The sequence below is a fragment of the Hirundo rustica genome, chromosome 5, assembly GCF_015227805.2.
Source record: "Hirundo rustica isolate bHirRus1 chromosome 5, bHirRus1.pri.v3, whole genome shotgun sequence".
Classification (NCBI taxonomy): domain Eukaryota; kingdom Metazoa; phylum Chordata; class Aves; order Passeriformes; family Hirundinidae; genus Hirundo; species Hirundo rustica.
In genome coordinates, this window is record NC_053454.1 from 49,814,651 (window position 1) to 49,833,383 (window position 18,733).

Consider the following 18,733-nt stretch of genomic DNA (forward strand, 5'->3'; position numbering starts at 1 on the left):
TATCAGTTGTGATCTTCAAAAAGGTTATTTCTGAACCTCAGGGGTGAGGGACAGGGAGGAATGGGTTAGCAGAGAGGTCAGTGTGTGTAGCAGCCTGCACTGCACCCCATTGTGTTAGGCTGAAATTTGGCCTCAGTGGTTAATGTCTTGTGTCTGTGAAAACCAAAAGTTCCAGCAGCTGGCTGGAAGGACACCTCAGAAAATGTGTGCTCTTAGTTCTTACCTGAATGGAGTGTCCACTCTGTCCATCTGCATACAGACCAAAAATGGGTACTGTGAAAACTGCACCGTGGAGATGAAGTCCAAGGCTGTTTCTGTTTCCAGAGTGGTTTCCATACCAGATTTTACGAAGAAGGAATCCACCTCAGTGTTACCAGCTATAAACACGGCTACCCTACAAAAGAAAAAACAAAACAAAACAAAAACAAACCGCAGGCATTACAATTATTTCAAAACACATTAAAAAAGAATAAATTAAATTACAAATAGTTCTACCATACATACATAAAAACTGCCCTCAAACCTCAAAGGAGCTTGTTCTCCATGTAAGGGTACATAAAGTCGCACGAGACCAGTGGGAACTGGTATTATCCAGGTGGATAGGAAAAGAGAAGTACAAATATTCTCCCACAAACATAACTACTTAATTCTATTTATTTAATTGCTTAATTCTCACTCATCTGCAAGGTCTTTTATACTTAAATTCATCTCATTGGTGCTACCATGGCTCAGAAGCCCAAGCTGTCCAGAGCTGGGAGTATCTCACCGGTTCTTGACGTTGGTTTTGGATTCCCGGTACCACAGACTGAACTCCATCCCTCCAGAGATGTCGATGGCCAGTCCACCCATGAACTCCGCATTGGCCGTGGGCCCAGACTGCAGCTGGATTTCCTGGAGCCATGGGAAAGCACAGGTCACTGACTGCAGACCTCAGAGGTTTCCTTACTCTCTTTGGTACTGCCCTCACACCACTTGCCATTTTGCGGGAACAAAAAGGAACAGAGGGATTTTCTGAAAGCATGGACAAAACAGCCTGATGCACCTCTCTCCCTCAAAAATGGGATGAAGCTACAGCAAGGCACCTTGCATCCTTCCCCTCTCCCCTGTGTGCCAGCTGGCATCATTTCTGCAGTGACACTGCAGGGGATATCATGTCTCCAAGAGCTACCACATAAGCCCCACGGAGGCTGTGATGGCAGTCCAGCTAAATGAGATTAAACTCCTTGCTGGGAGCCCCACACAGGTGCAGTGCAGTGTGACTTCAGCATTCCTGAGCAGACCTGTACTGGCAGGTGGATGCTGCCCCTTGTGCAGTGGCTCCAAACCCACCATATGACAGGAATTGTGTCTTTGGTGGCTGGGTGACCAAACCCACCAGCTAATGCACCTTAATTTGCATTTAATGCATTTTCTATCAAATAATACAAATGTGCTCATGGCTTCATGAAACCTGTAAGGCTGGGCTGGAAACACATCCATAAAGTCCATTTCGGAAGTGGTAATATAGCTCAGGGTCATGGCAGTTCATTCCTTTTAAGGTTTGACACACAGCCAAGATTTTAAGGTTCACCCAGCTTAGCAATCTAGCTCTCTTTATATAGCTGTCCTGCTTCCCTAAGAACTAGTGGATTAATTCACCATTTAAAAAGAAACATTAATTTGGGAAAAGATTATTATTTTGATCATGTGCCTCACATACAGGACACTTTCTCCAGTCTCACAGATGGTTTTCTCCCTGCTCCCAGGTTTCTATGCCTGTGGTATTCTCAGCACCTGTAATGTTGCAGATCTTTGTAGGACACATGGAAATGTAAATTTCCTCCCCCTTTTGATGTCCAGGCACCCTAGAAGTCTCTATTCTCTTCTTAGCTATTCAGTAACCCAGTGGCTCCAACTAATGCTGTCCCAAGATTTAAAAAAGAAGCAAGCAGAGAGTCAGTCTAACTTCCTAATCCCTATAGCAAGGAGCAACTTTGGGGAAGGTTTTTGTTCAGAACATTAAAATTATTTGGCTGTAATCAAAGACTCAGATAATTATGGTAGCTATACATGGTAACTTCACCTTCTAGGGTAAGTTAACTATCCTTGAAATTATTTCCTTGACAGAACCAGCTTGGCAGAGCCATCTTGGCAGTCAGTTGATGCTAAAGTGGGCTCAAGATTTAAAGAATGCAGTGGGCTGGCTGTGGCTTATAAATCCAGCATGACCCCAGCAAGTGTGGTCATATGATGCTCTGATTTCTTATTTTCACCCAAGTTAAAACCATGGATTGAAAGTGTGGTCTTTCTGAAATCAATGGGGGTTTTTATACTGACTACACTGGGGCATAAAATACTTCTCTTGTTGGTCTGTTCAGGTGTGGACATAAAGCTTGTTTTACTTTATTTTACTTTGCTTTTAATTGGGACTGGATTGGTGGGTAGCTGCTAATGAGTGAGGAGGTAACAGTATACGTGCTGGCAGAGACATGTACACACAAGCAGAGGAGCAGATATTTTTAGATGTATTGTCAAATTGCACCCAAGAATATTAAAGTAGGCTGGGTTTACAAAGGCTGCGTGGTTCAAGACTTAAATTCTACCTAGAATTAAGCTGTGTTTGTCACTGAAACCAGCAGAGAAGTTACGGAGCACTTGTCTTGTGTTTTACTAGCTCATCTATTTCCTTATTTATAGCTCAGCCCTGTCCCTCGTCTCATGTGCAAATCCAATCCAGGCTGATGGGAGGTGTAAATCACAGGCACCCAGCCTCCTCAGGAGAAGTATTTTCCTTTCCTTTCCTATTTTAAGCTTTGTGTCTCATTTGCAGTGGAAAATGTGATCCAAAAGATCCGAATCAGTCATTTTTACAGTTTAAAATGCTGAAACGTGCCATGTTTCAACAAAAAAGTGTCTTCATGCACCGCACTGTAATGCAACCTTACTGTAATGCAACACAGAGATGGCTGCAACAAGCACTTCTCTGGGAACTGGCCACCTTCCACTGGGCTCTGGCTTGCAAGTGGCTTCTCTGACCTATTAATACAGTATTTAATTTCTCTGGGCTTCTGGCAGGTGTGTTGCCTAGGAGAACTATTAACACTGCTGAACTTTAATGTAGGTGACTTAGGAGTCTCGAGAACAGTTTTATGAGAGCTGTTTATTTTGTAGCAGGAATATAGCTTCTGGTTATTCTTAGCCCTCAAACAACACCGTCGCCACATGGAAGTGCCAAAACCACGTGGCTGTGCTGTTGAGTTGGAGCGCAGCTTTAAGACCATTCTTAGGAAGATGGGCTGTGCTCAAAAGGCAGCTCAGCCTGAAGCTGTGTTTTACAAGGCTTTAAACTATTCCTGCCCTTGAGGGGTGCGGAGGTAACACACTGCTGCCGAGGCTTCCAAAAAGAGACAGTGACTGGCTAAAAACACTGCACCCTGATATTGTTAAAAATGGCACACAGACCCAGCCCTGGCTGCCCCAGACTTTTGAGAGGTTCTCCAAAGACGAGGGGTGGAGAATTTGCTGGCGGGCAGAGCCCTAGGGGTGCCCAGCCAGCTGATTCAGCCAGGGTATGTCTGGAGCTTGGTGCATGCACAGCAGTTGGAAATATTTAGTTCTCTAAATGCTCCCTATGCTCAGGACTAGACATGATTATCTTTCTCACCTCTGCGGTCTGTTTGTTAAATAGGTCATGGTAAAGTTTTTGCCCATAATCTGCGTGTGAACTGTAAAGCACTGTTGGAATGAGCTTTAGTTAGCCAGTTTGGGCACTACTTGGGAAGCCCTCTGCACTTAAAATACCATTAGAAGGAGCTGAGCTGGGTTCTGGATGGGGAAACCTGTCATGTGCAGAGGGTGTTTCTGTGTAATTTTGAGCAGAGTGGATTGTCTCATCATCTACTTTTGGCTTTTTTTTTTTTTTTTTTTTTTTTTTTTTGCCAAGAATTAAAATGGAAAAGCCGAAAGTAAAATTTGAGACTGGAGATGTTTCATGAGCTGAGTACAGCTGTTAAATCCACAGATTCTAAGGAGATCCCTGCTTGGGAAGAGCAAAGATATCAAACCAAGTGCTGACCCTGCACTTTTGAGAGAGATGTTTAGATTCTTAGTCCTCCAATAACACATTATGTAGCCAGTTATATTTATATGTGAATCTATTTAAGCACAAAATTAGCAAATCATTTGGGCTGACAGTTGCATAACAACTGTGTAGTCCTCATTTCAATTCCTTGTTTTGCCTAGAAATAAACAGTTGAAATTTGGAGCTCCCAGTATTTCTCTTTGAAGGATAGTTATCTGATTCATTCACCTGACAGTTATTGCCTAACTGGACACAAGGTCCCTGGACAACTTGCAAAGAGAAAAACTTCAGGTAGTCACATGGGACAATACTGTATTACAAGAAACTGTGGGAGGGGAGGTCATGGCTGAAAGCAACATGAGTTTTCAACAGGAAGCTCGGTTGGATTTGCTTTTATTCAGCGTCACTTTGTTTTCTAGAAGATCTGTTCTCACCTTTGTGCTAGGTTGATTTTCATGTAATTTTATTCTGGGTTTTAATACTCATGACCTTTCTATTGCTCTCCTAGTAAAGGTAACCAGGTGTAACGCTGGGCAGGTTTATCAGCATTGAAAAGGAAGAAAATAGGGTGTCCCACAATAGCAGTGTGGGGGAGGGACCATCTGTGCTTAAGAGACAGAAAAAGAAGCAAATAATGTCCTGTTAGTACCTGTAAGAAATCTGTGAGGAGGGCAAATCCTTTCACCACGTTCATAGCATCTCCAGTTGCCGAGAGCATTTTAGACATTAAATCACCATACCCTTGGAAAAATGTCACTGGCCTGAGCTGGAAGTCAAACAGAATGGCTGACATGCCAGCAAAGGAATCCAGGTTTTCCTCGCCTTCATCAGGAGTTGCAGCTATTATAGACTCCAGACCCTGAGCTTCGATCACCACCTATGAAAGAACAGTGATACAGAATCAATGAAAAAATCCTGCCTGACTCAGACTATTAACACCACCACATATTTTCTTAAGGTCTAAGAGCCTAATTCTAGTTTGTATAGCTGTAGTGGAAAAGGTATGAGGTTAATGGAATTAGGTAGAGCACCTAGAAAAATGGAAAATAAAATAAACCTCATGCCATGTTTTTGCCTTTTAGGTGCTGAGCAGGTTTTACCCACATGCAGATCACAATCCTGAGATTAGTTTTCTTTCAAACAGATTTTCCTTTATTCATTTAACTATTTTTCATGGACAGTTGGGAGAAAAAGCCATAGATATCTCACTGCACAAATTTTGTCCTGCATAAATTTAGGAGAATTACAATACTGAAGGTTCCTACCAATATTAAGAAAAGTCTAAAACACAGACATTTAAATCTCTTTGATTTGTACATTTGTTCTACACTTTGAATTTCCATTCTGTGACGTACCTGAACTGGGACCTGATTTTACAAACTCACAAAGATTTTATTGATTACATCAGATAAACAGCATAGGCTTTACACAGACACAGAGCTTGATGCATGATGCAGAACAAAATACTTGTTCTTTTTATGGCAAACATGCCACATCGTTGCGTTTTCCCCTGTTACTGGTTTTCCCTTGTTATTGGCTGGCTCTCTGCCCAGTGCAGCAAACCTTATGGTCTTAAGCATTAGCTGAATTGATTTAGAAGCTGTAAGAGAATGTCCACAGACTGGCTTAGTTATTATGTACACTGTGGCAGTTACCTGGATGGCATGAAGTTCACTGTTTCTGTCAAAAACATGGATGTTCATGTTACTTCTCCGTAAAATGCCAGAGCCGGAGTAGAGGATGTCGAGGCTGTATGTGGATGACACGTCAGGACCACCTTAATTAAGAAAGAAAGAAGGTACCTGTGACTAAACTAGTGGATTAATCAAATGCTTGGGAATACAAAGAGGGTTCAAAGGCAGTTTCATGGTTACATACGTGTGATATATCCGGTGTAGGCAGAGGAAGAGCCCATCTTGGAGAAGCGATCGTAGTTATGGGCACGCATGTCCTTCAGAACTTGCCGAATAATTTTGCTGTGGTGTTTCAAAACAAACAAACAGAACCGCTGAGATACAAAAATGTTACAGTACCAAATGAATTCCTTTTTGGTATAAAGATCAAATTTGAGAGAGAGTGAATTTCCCAGTAGGAAAGAGGATCTTCAAACCCCTTGGCTATTCCCAGTAAAAATCTGCCCTAACCCAGAGTTTCTCTTTCAATTTCAGGTACTCCCTGCAGTCACAGAAGAAAGGCAAGCAAAGGTCTTGCTTGAAAATTAACAATTTTGAGAAGAAGATACATATTGATTACTTTCATTCTCACACTGTGATGTTAAAAATTTTCCACATCACTGGTTCTTAAAATATAAAAGCAAGGGACCCACTGAGAGAATTAAAATCAACAAATGACAATTTCCACAGTAATGCAAGTCAGATGCCTAACTATTTTTTGTACCTGTGAAAATCCGAATATCTATTAAAATAATTACATTAAAATTAAGGGATTTATTCTGAAATAACAAAACAAGGGACATAAAATTAAGATATCCTTTTATACTCTCCTTAAGTTTTAGTAATTCATGAGAACCCGTGTGTTCTTTGTAAGGAAGGGCTGTATTTATTTACACTGAACTTAACGTACCTTGAAGGCATTTCAAAATGCAGGATATCTTTGATCATGGAGAGCATGTACTTGTTCATTTCCATAGGCAGTTCCCCAATGGAGAGCAGGATGTTTTTTACTTCCATGTAGGATGGGTTACTGTTTAGGATGATGGCAGCTGCTGTGGTTCTCACCGTCTTTTCGTGGACTTTGCGAGTCTGGTGGTATATCCTGTTCATTGTTTCCTTCACCTGGTCAGGAAACACATTATTCACCCAATGCTCATGCAGATGACTGGGCAAAGTACAGGTTGGAATCTCGTTTATAATATCAGCTTAAGTTAGCTTAAGTTAGCTCCATAGCTAAGGCTAATACATAAGGATATATTTTCAGCATCATGTTTTTCATGGTCCTTTTGGAATGTTGAGACATGTATAGCTCGGTGACCACAAGGACAAGTGGGACATCTGTTATGTTCTCTCAGCCACAGACCAAATACAGCCTTACACACTGGTTTTCAGAGTCGGGCTGTAAACAAGAAGCAGTGCTAGGAACAAATGTAGCAGTGGTAAGACAGATATTTTCTTGACTGTTAAGGAAATATGTACTTTTAAAATCACGAATCTTGTTATTTTAATTTTCTAGATAGTGCCTGTGGTGGCCTCGTGTCCCTGAGAAGATCGTGACACATCTTTATTACAGGAGAGTCTGTGGAAAGCCATGTAGCTGGCAGAATGGCCTCCAGCACGCTCGTGGCAGAGCAGCGCCCTGACAGCCTCAATCCTGGTGGCCAGAGCAGGTATGAAATGGAATGCAAGGTAATGCAGCACAGGCAGGACCTCTTGTCCCACTATTTTCTATGTCTTTTGCTACTCTTGGAGGCTGCAGGGCAAAATGCAGCTGTTTTACCTTTCCCTTACTTAGTGTGTTCTCCCCGACTTTGTGAAAAGCACGAGAAAGCGCAGGGGTTGCACAGGTGCCCCAGTGCTCCCTCTGGCGAGCAGAGCCTGGTTTTCCCTGCATGCCACCTTGGACGGCTGCGGGCGACCCTGGAGCCAAGGGCTGGCAGCACCTGTGCACCAGTCCATTCCTTGCCTTCAGCACACTGACTGCACCACACAGCTTGGTGCCATCAGTAAACTTACTGAGATTGTACTCAGCCTCACTGTCCACGTAGCTGATGACAAGAAATGAACTCTGTTAATTTATCCTTTATCTTTAATGCGGTCTCCTGCACTTCTTCTCTTGGGCAGTATATTTCCCTACCTCTTTGGTGAGAAAAGAAGGATCGTATCTCTGCAAGGCAGTGGCAGCAAGGCTGCTGACGGGCCCTTCTCCTGACTCAGCGTACTTCAGAAGCATTGGAATTCCTTCGGGAAGGAGCGCGTTCTTCAGTGCCAGCAGGTACATCTGCACATTGTCATCTTTGTTGGCCTTCTCCAGTCTATTTAGAATCAACCTTTTGGCTTCCACAACAGCCTAAGAAAATCAACAGCACATTAAATGGTGATCATAAACCTCCTTTTTTCCCCTTGCATCAGCTGAAGGGGCAGGACTGGGTTCTGGCATGTTTTTGTTGCACAGGGTTAGCAAAGATGCCATTTGTACGTTGATGGCTCCTTCGAGCATAACCAAAGTGCCTGCAGCCACAGTGACACCTGATCCAAAGTTTTATCACTTGCCAGATGCTCCTGCTCTGATTCAGGGACATCACAGATCTTTTTTGCGGGGCCAACAAGTCCCCACGAAAAAGGCAAGGGAAGTGTTCTTCCGTGTCTCATAACATAATGTTATAAAACTGCCTGGCAATTGACAAGAGAAATTAGAAGGGCCTGTTCAGGTGCTCTGTCTCTTTTCAGTGATGTGCTGCAGTGCTGAGCAACACAGATCCAGCAACCTTGTCTGATCATTCTCATCCTCCAACACCAGCATCTACTCAGTTCATATTCAGAGTAAAAGTCTTCCTCTTTCTATGCATGTTTGGGGCACAGTAGAGTACTTGAATCAATGAATTTTCTTCAGAGGTGAAATAACCTAAAGTGATTGCAAATAATGAACAGATCCTGAGTTTACCAGTGTTTCTCTGAGGATATGCAAAACTTTTGGAAAAGGCAGCACAAAGGCTTCTGCTGACAGATTCAGCCACAGAAATGGGAAGAGACAAGATTAAAGCCTAAATCTGACAAAGTAGAAGTCATTATTTAAAAAAAAATACAGTCCTCTATCAAATATAGGAGTTAATGAGCTTATTTTAAATGGGAGAATCTGCTTCCCATGTCTGTCATGCTGTCCCAGTAACATCACCAGGGATCAGTCCCGTGTGTTGCAGACCAGAATTTGGGCAGCAGTGACCATCAGATACTCACTGGCAGCTTGCAGCCTCCCTTGTCACACAGCTTTTTAATGAGCGCTCCCATGACAATGACGAGAGTTTCTCTGATTTCTTCACTGGCGACATCCCCCCTGAACTTCTCCTGCCATGCAAAAGAGAAGCTGTTTAGTGTCTCAGTGTAAACACGACGAGCCACGCTCTGCTGTGGGTTCAATAGGCTCCCTCATTTTCTGTGAACACTAATGCAATGCAAGGGCAGTGATTGCCACGATGGCCTGGGCTCAGGGTAAGCACAGCACATCTCCATCATTACCTAGGTATTACATATAATAACTCACTGCCATTTTCACCTTGAGTTACATTCAGTGTCTCAATTAGATTCATTTGGGGGAAAAAAAAAAAAAAAAAGATTTACAGTTCTGGTTACAGGACTGTTTTCATAAAGCAACAATCAAACAATCCTCAAATGATTTTCCTAACATTCAGTATTATGTTTCTTTTCCAAGTACTGTATTTTGGTAATATTTTAAAAAGTAAATAGACTTTCAGTCTGGACCTAGGAATGTTTGTTGTTTGCAGACTCTATGTTAATGGCACACTTACAGAAAACCCTGGAAGGCATAAAGAATGGAAAATTAGAAATAGCAACGCTTGTTTCTTCTTCTCTTCCCCTTTGACTCAGACGAGGCATAAGAGTATTAGTTCTGTTGTATTTGTTTTGTCCTTGGACTTACAGTTAATGACTGCAGGAGCATTTCACTGGGGTGAGAAGCAAATCCACAGGCATACAGGAACCGCTCCTGCAGGATAAAAGTGCTTGCATCCTTAAAGTCGAGAAACTCCAGTACGGCCTCCAGTGACTCTGGTGTCTGAGCTGAGGTTACAGCATCCACTACCTGTGGACTACAAAGATATAGAAATTAAATTAACATACCATTGCAATGAGCCAGTCAATACTGAAAAGGCTTTGCTGCATACTGAGAGAAATAAGCTAATGCACTGAAACAACTCTTCATTGCAAGTAAGAGAATCTTTTACTCTTATTGGAAAAAATGTCCCTGAACTCTCACCTCAAAATGGTACACAAACTCATATCCATGAAAATTTTTGAATTTATGCAAACAGGGGACCAAAAACGTGTATTAAAGTTTACAGGACAAGGTTGTGAATAAAAAGAAGTGTCAGTACTGCATGCACAATGGCACATAGAGAAAAGGCTTCTATTCCACGTGACCAATTCTCAGGTTTATCTCCATTGCTAAGAACTGCTACAATTTATTTGAAAGATCCCGACCATATGACATAAGAAATGCTTTTCAACTCTCTAATCTCCATGTGCATGCTGTTCACAACCAAACTCTAATACTAGGACAATTCCCAGGCATCAATCTTCGCCTTGTTTGTTGTATTTCCTATTGAAGGAAACAAATGGGAAGTCAAGAACAAGTTACAGGGTGTTCCAGAACAAGCATTTGGTTTGAGAACCTTTAAAGCTAAACTACAAAGCATGTTGGCCTTGTACTGTAGATACAACCCTGGTGGCTGAAGGGTGTGCTGAAAATTTATTATATTACAAGAACAAACATAACTTTAAAAAAAAAATCCTTTTCCTGTAAACAGTACTGAATACTGGATTTGCATTGCTAGGACATCACCAGCAGAAGTAAATCTCTTGCAATTTGCCCTTCTGCATTTTTCAGTAACTTAAACCTTTTTAAAAGCTTGTTCACTGTAACTTACAGAATTTCTTTTTTTTCACTTCTCATAATTTTCAGTATCTCCTCTTTGGTAGCTTTTCTGATGTTCTGAATGAAGGACAAAAAGCTTTTTGCTGCTTCAGGTTTGGAAAGTTTGTCAGGATGCATATGTTCTCTGATGCTCTGCCAGTGCTCAGAAAGCTGAAAAACAATTCATATTATGTGAAATCTCTCAGATTGTGGTTTCAGTTCTCAAAATCAGGCAAAATAAATGCAGATATGTAGGCCAGATGTTGCTCAAATTAGCTGAAATCCAACAGATTGATGATCCTTTAGCTTGGTATTAGTTCATTTATGATATCCCAGCACAGGTATCCTTGAAACCTTTCTATAGCTGCCTCTCTTTCAACACTTTAGTATTTTCCTGATGTTGTACATGACCTTAATTACAATCTCTTTTGGAATAATAAAATGTATTTATACTGTAACTGAAATAAAGTGAGTTCTCTTCTCTTGCAAATTTACTGTGCTTTCTGGTGAATATGGTGTTTGCCTTATGTTCCCATTTTTTCCTAAGTATATTTGTTTTAAAAAGGGAGATGCACAATCCCCAATTAATCATATTTTCTGAGAGGATGATAAACTTGGGTTAGTATAGAACAGGATTAAATGTCCAAGAAGTTATTCCCATTTTTTATTCATAAATTTGCATACAAAGGGATTTGTAGCTATTGTACAAAATGAAAGGTAAGATGGTATTAGAACAGGTAATTGGTTGTTGCTGTATTTATTCCCACACCACATTTTTTACCTGAATGAGCCAACATGGTAGCAAAGCACCCATATCTGTCCCTCCAGATGCACTCCCATAAGAAACTGGTGCCAGTATTTTGACCTTTCCTCTCTCCCTCGCCTTTGCCTCTGTTATCTCAAATTATCGAGAACATTCCTGGGGGAAAACTCAGCTGTTCTTTGCAGCAGTCTTTACTGCAGTTCTCCTGAGTGGGAAATAACAGTAGCACCCATTTGACCTTTACTAAAATACTTCCCCTCTGTAGATTTTGTATTGGGCAACAGCACTTGAACCTGCTGGCAATTAGAAGTATCATTCATCAGTACAGAGTGCAACTTCTATCGACTGTAACAAGCAATAATTAGGCAACAATGATTGAGACATAGGATATTTCCTGAGGATTAATGACCAGCTGGGAGGAGCTCATGTTCTGAGGCACAGATGGGTCTTTTAACCTCAACTGGTGATTAGTGCTTAGCACCAAGGTCAGTGTTGCTATTATTAACTGAAATTGGATAAACATATGGGGCACTTTTTATTCCCCCTGTTGAAGCTGCACCACAGTCCAGCAAAAAAACCTCTAACCTCATTACTCCTGTATTTTCTCCTGTGCAGAGCCCAGCTGTGTGGGCTGCTCTTAGCTAGAGACAGGCAAGGTGGGAGATGAGATCTGGAGCCATCTCAAGCAAAAGAGAGTGGAGACCAAACCTTCCTCTTTGGGGGGATGCACAAACTGTTCAACAGCTACAAGGAGCAGCCACCTTCTCCTGCAGTGACCATGGCATTAAAAACACCGCTCACAGTTGACTTTTATGAGGGCCCTCATTCTCCTGATGTGAATGTCAGGCAGTTTGGATTTAATAACCCAAACATCCGGGCACAGGATGAACACCCTTCCATATGGCAACTCAGCATGGACATGGACCTGCGTTCCTCTGACAGAGAGATCAGAACAGAGGTCTTGTGGGCACTCTAGGAAAACTCCAGCCAAACCAAGAGGTTCTAAACCCAGCAGGAGTTGGTTTTGAATGTCAGTGCCTGACAGCTGTTTACCAGCATGCAAAGGGGGGCTGCACAAGACAGAACAAACCCACCTCACCTCCAGAAGCAAGGAACCATGAGCATAAAAGAGTGTAAGATGCATGAGCTCTTCTGAAAAGAGCATGCTTTATGTTGTCTAAACAGAAATCTAGACCTCATTTTAAGTGCTAACATTTACCATAACCTCAGAGAAGCTAGTGCTGCCATCCAGGAAATGAAGATAGTAAGGGTTATTTTATCAAATTCATAAAGATAGAGATAAGACCTGTTACAATTTAAAAAGGGCTTTGAGAATGTAAAACTATAAGGCATAGCTTGTCAGCAGGGCATTAATGTATACTGTGACATATAAGAACCATATGCTATGTTGCTGCTTGGATACGGTGTTCTGTTTATAGAGCCCATCTTTTCATAGCAGTTACTGAAAGAATACAGTGAGAAAGCAGAACTTCATTCTCCTCGTGCCATTAGGTTTATAATGGCATAGCTCAGTCCCCAGGCAGTGCTCTGGAATGATACTCTGTGTTTGTTATCTTGGTCTGGAAATTATAACTGTTATGACAAACTCAGTCCCAAGTGACAAATTGGTCAGCACAAGCCCCAAGGGGTAGAGTCAGGGAAAAACCACCTGTCCCTACTCTGTTTAGGATGCCTCGATATTCCCTGCTCAGAACTGCTCCAGTACATATTCAGCATCTTTTCTATATTCCCAATATGTGGTTTTGGTCTTCTCTGTGGCTCAACAAGTATTAGACAAGATAAATTATTACAGTGTAATGCTACTTCCAAATAACTAGCACAAGTTCCAATACAGGAACATATTTGTGCTCATAAGGAGTATCTCTGGAGGACCAAAATTATGTGTGCTGAATAGAAGCTATACCTTGCTTATCAACACCAGAGAATAATGATCCTCAAATTAATGTTCCCATTCATTCCTCAATGGTAATAGCATTAATACTGTTTGACAACAGTAGTTTGCTGTAGTAATTTATTTAGTTTATGATGAACATCATTAGTAAAACAAAATATTATGCATTTGCAGTGCCATGCTCTTAGCCTTCAGATGTCATAAATATAAAAAAACCAAAGCAGTTTGGTTTTTTTTTCCCAGGGAAAAATGAGGACATTATTGGTCTTCCCAAGAATACTAAAGCCCCATTTTATACTTGTAAAATACATATAAAATACTTTAAACAAAAGACTTCCTCAGGGTAAGGTAGTAAGAAGAGGTTAAATATACTAGCAACAAATGCTTAGCCCGCCTGAGGAATGGCTAATGAACTTGAATTCCTAGGAAACAGTTCCACTCCTCCATGACAGAACTGTTTACAAACACCAGTCAACCATCTTAAAATTAATTTTCCACCCAGAGGAAATAAGCCTCTGCCAGCCCAAGGTTGGCAAAGGTGAGATAAAACAACAGGGTGTTGTATTTTCTAGTGATCTGAAGAAATACTGAAGTCTTTAAAAGAGAGCAAAAAGGTTGGTACTCTTAGTGGTGGATATTATGACACCCTTGTAGGGTGAGCATCATTGCAACACTTCTGTACTCCCTACTCCAGGTGTATTTCATATTGATATGTTGGAGAACTGTCCTAGTTCTGCCCAGACAGAAAATTTACTTTCACACTTTTCCTGCTCAGGTGAGCAACCTGATGTCCAATGAACACGTGTTTACTTACTGAAGGGCACTTCTTGCATTCGGATTTCACTGGCTCTGCTTCCAGGGGCATGGCAACATAATTGGGGTCCAAGGTCTTGATCACACCAGCGACTTGCTTTGCAGCAATCAGTCCCATCCCAGCTTGGACTGACTTCAGTTCCAGCCTCTGCCTGTACATCCACACAGTGAGGAAACCATTAGAGCTCAACCATCAGCGCAGAGATGCAGAAATCACAGCAAGAGGAAACAAGAAAACCCTCCACAGACAAAAAAAAAAAAAAAAAAAAATAGAATACAGACTTATTAAAGTCCTATTTTAGAATGTTCAGAACATGGCAAGTCTGTGGGGTTTTTAAGGTAATAGAAATTTCTGATACCAGCAAAATTACTGCTGGAGTTATGTGTAATAAAATACCTGTATGAGAGACTTTCTAAAGCATAGATTTATAACACTTGATAAACAGCCTTCAGTATTCACGTATATTCTGAAATGTTTCATATATTTGCTCTTAAAAGATCTGGAAAGTGAGATTTTTGAATGTACTTTTAAATATCTACTATTACTGAGATGCCTGAATCATTTATCTTGTATGAGTATCTCCACCTTCAGTGCTCCGGAGTCTGGAGTCTAACACAGATCTAGGTTTCACTGTTGTTTCCTTTCTATGCAGTAGATTTTATTTTCTATACTTCCAAACTCTCACATAGTAGAAATGGAAATCCATCAGAAGTATTTCTCCAGAAATGGGAAGACAGAACACCTATAGCAGTAACAGGTAGATTAAAAGGTTTTGGCCAATCCCTGCTGTTTCCAGTTAACTTCTTATGAATGCCATTATTATTTGTGGTGTGGTAGAACCCTTAATCAAAGTTGGACCTAGTACCTGGCACAGCTGGACCTCTATATGGATAAAAAAGAGATCTAAATCCTTGCCTGGAGAGTTCACAGCCTTAGGTCTCCATGTTATAAGACCTACACACATAACCTGACTTGACCCACTAGTCCTGTTACCGTCAATGACAGTCCAAATGCCCAACTTACTTTGAAACTATTTTGGAACCTGTTTTTCGTCGGTAATTCAGAACGAAGACAAAATTTTCTTCTGCCTTAATGGATTTAATGAAACTGTCTTCCAGCACATAAACTGTGGCAGATGTGGATTTTGTACTGACATCCAAGATCTGAAAATAATTCAAAAATAAAACAGAAAGAGGGCTATTCACCAAACAGCAAAACAGGAAAAGAGCTCACACTTCCAAATGAGGGCAAGACTTGTAATGAAGTAGAGCCATATAAGGGAGGTGCATATAGGCTGGCATCTCAAATTAAGCCTATGAACCAGGTTTTCAAGAATTCCCTCTGCAGTAAGAAGCCATTCACTTCTACACCATGTGCTTAAAATTCAGTATGTACCAGGATAAAAGACAGCAGGAGGACATCCAGGAGTCAGCATCTTGTCTGGCATTTACAGCAAATGGAAAAAAGATTACTGTTATCAATATGACATGACTGCATCTGTATCAGCTGGTTTACACCACAGGAGAATCCATTCCCTGTTCTATCCATGGGAACTACATATGACATTTGGGCTAGTAAAACTGCAAAATTTACATCTAGAATTTGCTTTCTCTAGTGCAAGAAGAACTTCTGAGAAGATGAGTAGTAGCTGCTAAGAATATATTTTAAATAGGAAGAATAGGTTTGATTTTGTTAAAGAAATCATACCCGGCTGTGGCTGGTAAATTTTTTCTTTTCTGTTTCACAGGAGTCCAGGTTTTTTATTTTAGTCACTTGATCTTGCCGCACATGGTAAGTAGTATTGCATTTCCCAGAAATGTCCACCTTGGAAAAGAGGGTTAGATTAGGACAATTTCTTGAATTTATCTTTGGGACCCCACAGCACCTTCCAAAGATGAAGCATTTTCTCTGCTGTCGGAATCCTGTGCCTGAGATGCTGCATTGCTTGGGTTTATTTAACAGTTCTGAGGATGTCAGTGGTTCTAACTATCTGCTTTGGATTGGCAGGGGTACTATTCATTAGATGGCTATGAAGAAAAGTAACAATGGTTGTTTAAACAAAATAATTAGGAAATACTGGGCAGCTCACACTATACTCACAAATTTGAGTTAAATTTGAGCTTTGTTCAAGGAGACAAGTTTAGAAATTAAACAATGGAAGGCAAATTAAAAGGATGCAGCTAAACTAGTGCTAACTTTGGGTGATTTAGAATGGGACTCCACTGAATTGAATTTAGGAATCAACCAACTTTAAACAGGAGTATAATCACTTTTATAGTGACCTGGTTTAAGGCGGTTTATTACCAAAGTGTGCTAAATTTATAAAGGCATTTTAAGTCAAATGGATTGCACTACCTCTTTATGCTAATTGCAGCAATTTGACTCGTGTCACCAAATATTCAGAAGTCTGTCTTTATGTCCCTAACCTCATATGTGATCAAAGGGCTGATTTCTATCACAGTTCACTCCTTCTGAAGTCAGCAGGAGGCACAGGTCTGCCATTCACAGCAGATCAGGCTCTGCCTTTTCCTCAGGTGATGATAATCTTGCCTGATAGAGCACCATACCTCAAGGGAAGAGCCAGAGTGCAGCTGTAGCTGGAAAAGGCTAGCCAGACCTCTCTTAATATTCTGAGTAAAACCAGGTTCATTTTGATACGAGTAGAAGGTTTTGACCTGTAGAAATTAAAAAAAAAAAAAAGTATATAAAAATCATTCAAAAGTGTGTAACAAATCTGGTTAAATGAGAAAAGTTAGGATCCACTCCAGAAAAACTCCTTTTACTTTTTTCTAATTTGAAAGCTGAATTTGGAGCTGTTGCCCTTATTTAAGCAAACTGCAGAGGCTGCAGGGCCTGACAATAACAGTAGAAATACGTTTTGGCCTTCAGCTGAACCTAAGCGCAGTTTCAGAGCATCTCTCCTCCTGGAATTACAGAGAATTCAGACGTGAAATGGGAAACTTTTCACAATTTCACAGGTGACTCATTTCTCTACATAATCCTCAGGCAATTGCTCCCCACAGGGGCATAATATCTGTTGCACTTTAATCACAGGTTACAAAAACTCAGGATGAATCATAGATAAATCACAGATAGAATGACTTCAATGACGTGTCAAACATATCACAACCTTTGCACTTCATGGATCAACTGTTGTGCTTGAGACTTTCCTCTAGTAACAAGACTTTGCACCTCCACTTTGCATTCAAGGTGCTTTAAAAGTGCCCTTTTTTCTGGAACTCTAAGTACAATCAGTGTGTTATCTCGGGACAACCCTGAAAAGTGAAATTACTGTGCCAGGGATGAAAGTGTCACACCACAAAGAGATCATAAAAGGAGCATATAGACTCTACTTCCAGAGAAAAAGCCCAAGTTTTTAATACTACATCTTAGCCTTAGCGTGTGAAAGTGTGCAATGTACGAGGAGCAGATGCATTCTGACTGTGTTCTTCTGGTACCTCTGTTCCTATGTTCAGATGCGTACAGTTTGCAGCCAGTGCTGTCCTGTTTCTTTTTATGTTGTGTAAAACTGATGACAAGGCTGAGTCTGAAAGTTACTGAGCAGGTCTGATAGCAGCTGCAATTCAGCAGGCTGAGCTGGCAGCCAGGGTATGTGCTCAGGGCCTATTTACAGCAGGAGGTAAAGATCCTGCTGGGATAGGGTGTCACAGCCCTCACTCCGCTCTGCAGAAGGGAAAAGGGAGTGTGACCTTCAACCTTCCTCCTTTCTCACAGTCCCTCTGCCCGTGCCCCACCTGCTGAACATTGCTCAGGCTGCAGAGGGGAAAATGGGGCTCTTGGCCTAATGCTACAAGCAACAGGAGGGTGAATGACCAGAGGCAAGGAGACAGGAGCAGCCATGGCTCGAGCCTCACCACTCCCCGGCCAGGAGAGTAGGCTGAGTACAAGGGGATACATAAGCAGCTCAGAAGGGAAAACGAGAGTGGGATGGATGTACTTGAATCCTCTTCCCAGAGAAATGGGAACTCTGAGAGCTGCAGATGGACTGTGCTGGGACAGTGCTTTGGTATTCTCTCAGGGCAAGATATAAAACCCAGCCATGTGTTGAGACACACCTGCTCTCTGACCCTTCTCTCCCGATTTTTGGAGACAGTCTCCCAGTGGGGAAAAACTTGTAAGGCTGTAGCTCTTTGAGCATCAAGCTCATTAAACTTGGGGCCACTGAAACTGAAGGTGACACAGAAGTAAATAAGCAAACCAAAGAGCTGGGAAAAGCAGTACCGGTAAAATATTTGATAAGAGTTTAAAGTGATTAACACTGTTCCTCACAGACTCAGTAGAACATCCCTCATGGCAAATTGTATCTCCTCTTCTGCCTTCAGATCTCGGACAAAATCCTGCCCTCACTGAAGTCAACAGCACAAATCCCTCGCAGCAATTGTGCGTATGTCCACATGTGTACCTATATCTCTGTGGACAATCTGCTCTTTACTTCCCTGCTGTGTGGTGTTCTCAATGCACACAAAATAGGCTTGGGCTAGAAGGCAAATTAAAATAGTTCTAAACTATTGTATTTCACACAGAATGATGGGACACAATGGCTTATTAAAAACACTGAGC

General features: G+C 41.4%; 1 protein-coding gene across 3 annotated transcripts in view; it reads right to left on the reverse strand.

The window, feature by feature from the left end:
* The window catches only part of MTTP (microsomal triglyceride transfer protein), a 29,074-nt gene that overhangs the window by 2,256 nt on the left and 8,085 nt on the right, over positions 1-18,733 (reverse strand). For all 3 annotated transcript variants that reach the window (XM_040064554.2, XM_040064555.2, XM_040064553.2), the window contains exons 7-20: positions 16,720-16,827; positions 15,860-15,976; positions 15,176-15,315; positions 14,153-14,303; positions 10,677-10,834; positions 9,671-9,839; positions 8,971-9,078; positions 7,871-8,083; positions 6,644-6,855; positions 5,939-6,036; positions 5,716-5,837; positions 4,710-4,937; positions 767-891; positions 224-394 (exon numbers count right to left, since the gene is read on the reverse strand). In XM_040064554.2, the coding sequence (XP_039920488.1) occupies positions 224-394; positions 767-891; positions 4,710-4,937; positions 5,716-5,837; positions 5,939-6,036; positions 6,644-6,855; positions 7,871-8,083; positions 8,971-9,078; positions 9,671-9,839; positions 10,677-10,834; positions 14,153-14,303; positions 15,176-15,315; positions 15,860-15,976; positions 16,720-16,827 (2,120 nt within the window). The remainder of the gene's footprint in view (positions 1-223; positions 395-766; positions 892-4,709; positions 4,938-5,715; positions 5,838-5,938; positions 6,037-6,643; positions 6,856-7,870; positions 8,084-8,970; positions 9,079-9,670; positions 9,840-10,676; positions 10,835-14,152; positions 14,304-15,175; positions 15,316-15,859; positions 15,977-16,719; positions 16,828-18,733) is intronic.